Source organism: Cyprinus carpio, chromosome B24 (genome assembly GCF_018340385.1).
Source record: "Cyprinus carpio isolate SPL01 chromosome B24, ASM1834038v1, whole genome shotgun sequence".
Lineage (NCBI taxonomy): Eukaryota > Metazoa > Chordata > Actinopteri > Cypriniformes > Cyprinidae > Cyprinus > Cyprinus carpio.
The window spans coordinates 14922092-14931906 of record NC_056620.1 but is presented as its reverse complement, the minus strand read 5'-3'; the positions used below and the strand labels follow the sequence as shown (position 1 = coordinate 14931906).

The 9815-nt window shown below is 37.8% G+C and overlaps 1 protein-coding gene across 1 annotated transcript; it reads right to left on the bottom strand.

The window, feature by feature from the left end:
* Positions 1-433: 433 nt before the first annotated feature.
* On the bottom strand, positions 434-7122 carry pex2 (peroxisomal biogenesis factor 2). The gene is made up of 2 exons (XM_019067561.2): positions 6903-7122; positions 434-1727 (listed from the first exon to the last, which is right to left on the bottom strand). Exons 1-2 carry the CDS (start codon positions 6904-6906, stop codon positions 793-795), a joined length of 939 nt encoding a protein of 312 aa, XP_018923106.1. The 5' UTR covers positions 6907-7122; the 3' UTR covers positions 434-792.
* Between the last annotated feature and the right edge of the window lie 2693 nt (positions 7123-9815).

Below are 9815 nucleotides of genomic sequence, written 5' to 3'. Positions count from 1 at the left end.
ACAAAATTCTGCATATTTCATGGCAACAAATGCTCTCGTTTCAGAAGAAGGCATATGCTTTCATCAACCAATCTCTGTGAAATACTGAAACATTCAACTTGGTCTCAAGTTCTCCTGCTGTATGTGTATCCCAAGTAGGGTTGGGCCGATAGACGATGTCATCATCCATTGTCGATGGCTGATAGACATCACGATGACTTTTTTGAATGCACAATCACTTTTTAGTTTCACTATCACTATAGAGATTCATGATCACACGTACTCTGTTTATACTATGCAGCAGCAGTACTTACCACACATTTTACAAGATTATATGTTTGTCAGTGGTACTGAGGATCTGCAAATCATTCGCCATCATCCTTAGTCATCTCTCCTTACACAGTGTATTAATTGGATGAGATTTTACAAGATTATATGTTTGTCAGTGAATTTGTGTCAGCACGTCATAAAAAAACGCGGTGGTGTCATGCCACGCCACATCCAGTGTAGCAGCATCACTGATTATAATGAGTTCTATTGACTGATCTATATATAATGAATCTCTATTATAGATCAGTGGTTCTATAGCATTTTGTCGCGCCGTGCCGCTCGCATCTGGTGTAGACACAGTGTTAGGAATCGTTAGTTGTTTTCCTTTATAAGGTTTCACGCTTCGGGCACACCTCCCCCAATACCCTCGCCAATGTCATTGTCCATCGTGATGTTTCACTGTAGACATCGTCCGATGCCAAATTTGAAGACATCGCCCAACCCTTATCCCAAGTCAATCAGAAGGCTGGTTGAGGCAAAGTCTCAACTCTGATGCAACTCTGTTCCTACATGAAGCCTGACTGGCTCTATCGTTCCAATCTGGACACCACATTTGGGGCAGGTAAAGCAGATGTCAGCGATCATGTGGCTCTTGAGGCAGTAGTAACAGAACACGTGTTTGCAGCCGGCTGAATGGGGCATTGTGGGCCACTCCCCGCAGATGGCGCACTCAGTGCAGTGGGTCTCCTCTGAACCCTCCATTCCTCTCAGTTCCTTCAGAGGGGAGAACAGAGCGGCGACACTGGCCTTCAGCTTCCACACATTTATGAGAGGCAGCAGGAAGATGAGGAACTCAGCAAAGCCATGCCACAACAGCTCCCGGTTCAAGAACTGGAAGTTGATGTCTCGTGGACCCTGGGGTCCCCTGAAAACAGGCTGCACTCCCAGCAACCTTTCGGTAAGTGTTGGATAGGTTCCTCTTTGGAGGAACAGTAGGAAGTTGACCAGGCTGGCCACTTTGGCAAGGCCCGTCAAGATGCTGAGTACCTTGCGGGCCTTGCGTGCGTTGGATTCTGCAGGGTGGTTGAGGAACAAGCTATGGGAGCGTTCTCTTAGCCACTTTTCGCCGACAGTCAGCAGAGCGAACCAGAACTTCTGAGGCCGGCTCATGGGCCGGTACTTCTGTCCCGGGATAAGAGCATTCTTGTACCGGATATTGAGCAGTGATTGGCCCACGGTGGCACTGTTAGAGTAGACGGTGAACCTCCACAGAAGGAGCTGGAGAAGGGCCTTGAGTTCTGGTTCCACAGGGGTTAAGAGCCCAGGCTTGAAATGCTGGAAACATTGGGTGAACTGTGACCAAACAAGCTGTTCCAGTGCACCATCCAGTTCAAAAGCATCCAGCTGACTGATTCTCAAAACCCGAGATAAAGGGCTTGGGCCGGCCTTGGCAAAAGGCTTGTCACCTCCAGCTCCAGCTACAAGCAGAAGAAGCAAATGGTTATGCATTTTTGCATTTGAGCTGAAATCACTTTTCACATGTAAAACCCGTCCTAAATTCCCTTTTAGCTGTGCAGGGCAGAGGCACAGGAGGTCTTATGCTGTTCCCTCTCAAGATTCAGTCTGAGGACAAATCACATCACAGGAGATTATCCCAACAGCATAGGCTTGGAAAGGCAGTAAACATCCACTATGTGGAACTACTTTACTTTGACGGCTTTTTATAAGGGATCTAAGAACTGTGACGTTTGGCAATTTTTCATGGAATGCATTTGTATTGGGCTGAGTTTATCTCTTTAAACGTGATGGATAAAAAATGAGAGCCAGGAGCTGTGGTGACCACCTCTTAGCATAGGACTGGATTTGGACAATATATGAAATAAATTGGCTTATGAAAATTGCAGGAAGCATCTTCAAATCTTTAAGGAAAGGTTTTTTTTTTTTTTTTCAATACTTCAGGTTCATCTGTGCTTAAAACCTTCACCCATTTAAGAATGAAACTTAAATGGACAATAAAAAAGGATGCAAGATGTTCATGAATCATTTGAAAAACTATCTGCTTTAAACACATGTTGGAAACTGAAGTTACTCTCATTGTATAATCAGTCAAAACTTCCCCTTTTAGGCTGCAGATTATGTTTTGTGTGTGTCAAGGTTTACAGACCAGTTCAATAGTTTCTCAGCTATGGAAAAAATCCTTCGCTGCATGGTAGCACTTGGCCAGGTGAGACAAATCATTGCGCCAGGCCACTCTGGGGATACAGCTTTTCCATGTTCTCGTCATAGGCTTTTATTGAGCAGTTTACAAGTTATGAATGAATATGTTTTATTTGAGAACATAATATTGACAGCAACCTATCAATAGTAATGTGACTATTGTCAAGGGCCTGTCAATAGTAATGTAATTATGATATAGAGGATCACATAGATGTTAGCCCGGGCAAGTAACATCTCTTATAGGACTGCTATCAATATCAGGATTACTATTGACATGTTCTCTCAGACTCAAAGTACTTGCCAAATATATAATAACTAGACACTTTTGTCAATGTGCACTGCCTATAAAAATTAAGCATTTGAAAGTACAGGGCTTTAACCGGAAAGCTGAAAATCCATGCATCTTATGTAATCGGCCAAATTCGTAATCAATGGCTGTGTTTACCTCTATTGTAATCAGAAGACCTGGCCTACATGGAGCGCAGTGATTCATACACGTTTACAGTGCCACTACAGTGCACTCGAAAAAAACAAATCAGTGAAAAATAGCCAATGGAAATGTGGCCTAGCTAAAACAATAGTAGTCTGAATAAACAACTGGAAACAATAAGTATATTTGTAAACTGATTTTCTCATTAGCTATATATTTCAGCAATATGACTGCTCTCTTATTTATAACCCTACTGCAATTTACAGTTGAATTTTCTAGGAAATGGAGCCCATCTTCAGGCTGCAAAATGGATGGGGAACATGCATATAAGGTTATATCAGCCAAGTCAAGGTCCTGACAAGCAGTCTTAAATGACAAATGCCTGACACCGGCACGGGCTATAAAACATGTTCTCCTGAGGCAGCCCACTGGAGGCTCAGGCCTGCAGTTCTACAACTGATAAGCTGGGTCACAGAGTCACCTTGGGCTTAGCATTACAAGGCAGCAGGCCATGATATTCCTGCAGCAACTGGACAATTTGGAATCTGGAGATTTTTAGAAAGCCTGTGGTTACGTGACCTTGCTTTTGACATTCTGTCAGCTTTTGCATCTTCGGGGCAAGTCGGAGAAGACCTTACTTCTGTTTATTTAAACAACATATTTTTACATTGCTTTTTTTTGCTATATTATATTTATATATTATGTTATATTATTATATTTATATATGTATATTATGTTACATTATAAGTTTAGGGTCAGTAAGTATTTTAAAAATGTTCTGTAAAGCCAAAATATAGTAAATAGTAATACTGTGAAATATTAATACAAGTTGCAATATCTATTTCTATTTTAATATATTTTTAAAAAATCCTCTGTGATGACAACACTGAATTTTCAGCATCATTACTGCAGTCTTCAGTGTCACATAATCCTTCAGAAATCATTCTAAATTGCTGATTTGGTTCTCAAAAAATATCCATAATACCATAATACATTGCTTTCAGTATTCTTTGATGAATAAAAAGCTAAAGAACAACATTTGAAATTATAAATGTATTTTCTGTAAATTATGATCAATTTAATACATTCTTGATGAAACTAATAATTTCTTAAAAAAAAAAAAAAAAAAATCGTACTGACCCCAAACATTTAAAAAGCATATTACATTATATTTGATAATTAAAATTATACAGTATAAAATAAAATATATGTATTTGCCAAATATTTCAGTGCCTTTTATAAAAAAATGAAATCACATGCCAGAGGGGTTTTATTATCCTTTGCTTAAACGTGTCACTTTGTATTTCCAGTGGCAGACGAGGTGTCACTCAGTCAAAAAATCCTGTCTTAAACCTTTCCTTGCTTTAATCATTTGAGTGATTAAGGTTACAGAGCTTTGGCACCCTTTTCAGCTGGCAGAAGAATTAGCAAGTCTGCTTGTTTTGCGTTCAACTTTTAACTCTGTCCCAGAAGTATCTGAATATTATTATGAACACTGATGGGTCTGTCAGTTTCTGAATTTTAAAGGTGATGTCATCCTGAAATGGGATAAGGACTGCTAAAATACCCGTCCTGTGACCGTTCTAATTGTTCTACGTCTGTATCATAAAATATGAATGTCTGCAAAAGCACTTGGGGTTCGAGGTCTGGTCCTAATGTCTCATCAGACTGCCCCATTTCACTAATTACCAATGAATCGCAAGAGCCCTGGTCTAACAAAACTTAACGTCTAAGAAATAGCAGCTAGGTCTGACACAAAGATATGCTTTGCTAAATCTTGTTTGCAAAAAATGTAAATTATTCAAAAGAATTAATTGATTTTGTGAGTATGAAGGTGGAAGATTTAAAGCCTTAAGTACAGATTTAGGCAGAAAAAAAACTGCTTAAAAACTCATGAAACATTTAAAGGCTGAGGCAGCAGGAATGACTGAAGAGAACAGTTAATAAATGAGAAAATTGTGAAGATGCATATTATGGTGTACAGAGGGCAGTCAGGCTTTGCTGTGTCCACATAAAGGATCTCCGCTTCAATACATTTGTCTTGTAATTTTTCATCACCTTTATGAGATGATGTATTTGCATAAATCAGCATTTCATCTTTTTATGATAACCATTTTCTTCTATTTAAAAAAAAAAGCAGATTAGAAACAGCTACAGCAAAAACACCATTCTTATTCCATGACACCACATCACAAACCACTGCCCTTAAAATCATGTTTATGTACGAGAATTGTTTTTCTTCTCACCCTCATCGAGATTTGGCTTAGCAAGGCCATGTAATGTTAATAATAAAAGCCTCCCTGTTTATATGGAAGCAGCAGCTTGGTAAACATTTTACCCACAAATGGAAGAAAGACTCAAGCTCAGTTTCAAACACATCTGCAAAACGACCCAACAATATAGTCTGCTTTTTAAATTTAAATCCATTTAAATGCAACACTGGCACAAATCTATAGGCAACCTTTTGACCTGGGATGAGATCATATTGCAGTCTGACATTAACTACATTCATTATGTTAAGTTAGAGCTCAATCAAACCCATATCAATCAGCTGTCCTAATTCTGTATGATGACAGCATTTCTGATTAGTCTACAACGTATTAAAAAAATTTACACTTTAAAGTCAGTAAAAACACATGCACTGTGTTTATACGAATTAATTTTCCATATTGATTTTTCACAGGTGTTTTGCATAGTGATGTGTTTAAGGGTTGAAGGAAATGCCTTTAAACTTAATGAAAATTGAACCAGTAAATTTCTGCTAGGACATTATCCATTTTTCTACAATTTTTTGTTGTTGTTGTTGTTGTTGTTATGTTGCTATAATGGTTGCATTTTATTTTACAGTACGTGCACTTGTGTGTATTTACAGTGTACTTAGGCCTACCTAAGAAAGTACTGGGTAACTATAGTATAGGGTAACTACATGGGTTAAGATTAGGTTCAGGGTTAGTAGCTAGTTATTACCTAGTTACTGAATTAATATTATAAGTGGTACATAGTATGTACAGTACATGAGAAACAGGACTGTAAAATAAACTGTTACCGCTATAATTTGCAGTTATATAGTTATATACTCTAGTTAAAGTTACTATTATATACTGCTGCTGCTATAATTCCTCTAAAAGTATATCTCACTCAAATAGTGTGAGAATTGTATTTATTTTGTAATAATTATTTATTATTAATTACTATTATTATTATTTTCCATGACAGTGGTAGATAATGCCAAGTAATTGGTTTAATCAGTCACCTTGATAATAAAAAAAATAAAAAATAAAAAAAATAAAAAGTCATGCCTCCATGCTTTGACTGGCTGATCATGTTGCTGACAAGCTAATGTTTGTTATTTTATGATGGTCTAACAGGTGTGCACATAGGCCTGAATGGGTCAAAGTGGTAAAAAAATAAAATAAAATAAAAGACCAAACTAATTATAGAGTAAACAACTACCCCACTCTGAAATCAACACATCTGCTCAAGTCCAAATATAAATGAACTGGGAATTACTGGAAACACCAAATGATCTGTGAGCTTGTGGTTTGGGTATCTGATGAATAATGATCTGAAAACGTGACCATTATTATATCCTAATAATATATCATTAGGTTGACAAATATAATATCATAATCACAGTTGGTAATAAATAGATTAAAAAAGAAATATACTTAATATTGTTGTTACTGTATTATTATTGTATTATTAAAACATAAACGTGATGAGATCTAATGCAACCTGGTTAATAACAAGAATGCTATTATTAATATAAACAATACAATTATACAACAAAAACATGAATATATTAGTTTCTTGTCGACCACGTACTGTACATTGAATTCGTGTATTATTATGCACTGATAACACGCACAAATCTAATGTTAGATTGACTGGTGAGGAAACGATGCTCTGTCCTGCACAAAACTAAATGCAACTTGATATAGAATGTTTTCTCACAATGTCTGGTTAACTGAGATTTGACAAGAGCAAATAAATTTAGTATAATTACCCATGATAAGTCTGACAGTCCACGATCGGACTCGGTCGGAACTGAGAAGCTATTCTTCCTCTTTTTCCGGGTTATCTCGGTTAACCCCTCCTTGAAGCAGATGAGCCAATTGCAAATTGCATTTTCTCTGCAGCCCGATCACATGCATCCAATCGTAATATCTGATTGAGCGAGGCAAACATGAATCTCATCGCGCGCGCATGTGGGGAAAGGCGTTTCTTCACGCAAGTCTTCATGCGTTGGCGTCTGACAATAAACCTCCCAATCAAAATCGATATCGCTGTTCTACAGCATGTTTTAACCAATCGCTATCAAGCAGGGGCGGGCTCTAATGAGCAGCATGCATTCAAGCACGGAGATTGTTTGTAACAGAGGGATAAGGGGAGAAAAGAAGAGAAACGCCCACGCTCATATAAATGAGCATTCGGACGCCATAGTTACACGGTTTAATAAAATGCAATACATTTGCTTCAGTTTTACATTAAGTTTTCCTTGGAAAACGTCGTGTCAATGTGCACCTGTTCTGTTAAATGCTCTCCGCACCTGCATAGTTCACGTAATATATCATCAGCTAAGAGAGGACGTCTGTTTTGTGTGTACACACAAATATATATTAACACACACACACGTTTATATTTATATATATTAGTTATAATGAGTGATTATTTTTTTCTCGCAGTGATGGAAAGCAACAGTGGCATATTCTCTTATACAGCAGCTTTTTAAAATAAGTTATATTATCAGGCAGGTTATAGAATTTTGTACTTACAATTCAGACAGTTAAAGGAACTGTTCATCCCAAAATGTGTCGTTATGTTATTCCCAACCGGCATTATTTTTGTAAAACCCATGTTAGGCACTGACGGGATTCACCCTTCACAATTACGGTTTTATTTTAAATGTTTCTTCTCAGTATTTCTTTTTGTTTCACAGAAGAAAGAAAGACCGGTATGGAACAATGTGACGGTGAGTAAATGATGACAGACTTTCAGTTTTGGGTGAACTATGCCTTAAATGTTTTTTCAATTTCTCTTTTGTGTAATGTCCTTGTTAAAATAAATAAATAAATAAATAATAATACTGGGGTTTACAAGAGAGAAACTTGAACTACAATAGTCTGGCACACATAGAGACTATATAGAATCTGTTCATCTTAAAAAGTGTAGACACTGTATTGACTGTTGATCAGCTTTTCAAAAGCAGTTTTTTGTACACAAGATTGTTGACCATTGTGTATAGGGCAATATTCACACTCTCATATGGCCTTTTAAAGTTCTCAAGGTTTAGGTTTCATGAAGATAATAATTTGAAACCTCTTGTGGATTCTTCACCCTTTATGGATATTGTGTTTATTGCTGAAAGAATGTTAAAGAGTTTGTATTCAACAATTCATCACTGCATGTATGTTATATGTATGTGTAGCAAATAAGGACAGCTAGGCTTTTCCCAGAAGAGACACATTAAGATTACTAATCATTTCTGTTATAATAAGGACAACATGATCTGTAGCTCTCTAGGTGAACATTTGCATTACCTTCCACAATATGCACTATTTGCTATTTAGTATGTGCGCCACTAATAGATATTTTAATAATTCATCAGTATGTATTGTAAATTATTCACTTCCCTGTATGGTCATTGGTGCCATTGAACCTAACCTAGTTTAAAGCCATTCATCCTGACAGAAGTAAGATTGATCATTTAGGTTATTAAACGTAGGTTGGTCATAATGTGTCATGCAACAAATAACATGCATTTGGCTAATATTTAGTCTAAAGTCAATAAAAGCTGTTATCACTGGAAATGGACCCTAAAATTCAGAGAACATTAAACGCCACTCAGTTTTCAGACGAGTTCATTAGCTTAGACCACACAATATTGATGCCGGGGTAGCATATGAACTCCATTTCTATTCCTCTGTTTTCAAGAATCAGCAGAATTAGATTGAAGACTGCATCTCTGCTGTCCCAGAGGCATATTATGCTGTTGTCCCTTGACTGCAGTAACCATTGTTCTAATGTACATAATTGGCAATTGAATAGATGCAGAGCATTAAAAGCTGCTTATTTGCCTCTTGCATTGTAAAAGAATGCTTCGAACTTGGTAATATGAGCTCCAAGTGCACTGATTGAATGGTTGCAATATATAACCAGATTTATTAAAGGGGTCATATGATGCGATTTTAAATTTTAGTTTCTTTTTGTATTTTTTCTTTATGTTTTTGAATTGTGGAGATCTGTTTTTTCTTTGGAGTGTTACAAGATCTTGGTGAATAAAGAAGTCTGTAAGAGTTAACACTCGTCCATGCCCCCCTGAAATGGCTCGTTCTAACATGCCCCCACATATCTACGTCAGTTTGTGGGAAGATTTGCATAACGCCGCCCAGATGTTCACGCAAAGAAAGAAGGCGTACCTTTTATTCTCGTTGAAATATTGTTGTTGCCGCCGCTGCCACCATGTCGTATAGACTCTGTGTGTTTCACTGTGAAAGCGAAACTACTTTGTTTGACCTTCCAAAAGAGGACGATATCCGCTTTGTCATGCCTGGAGCTGATCCGTGCTGGTCGCTGAGGAAATACATCAACTTTCCACTGTGGATCGGCGAATCAGCTTTCACCGTGGACGAAGCGGAGTCCAGCCTGGGGTCGTCACATGTGGTTGCTGCAAGACCAAGGTACGCACCTTCGTAGAATCTGCTTGTCGCACCGTTCTCAATCCGCCCGCCTCTGCTCATTCAAGCCGGCCGCGGCTCACTCTAGGCCTCCGGCCTCTGCTCACTCAAGGCCGTGGTGTGTGACACTGTTTTGTTGAGAAAGCAAAACTACTTTGTTTTTGCCTTCCAAAAGAAGACACGACTAGAAATCATGTTTATATCACAATATGTTTAGAGGTGTAACATTTCCGTCACACGTT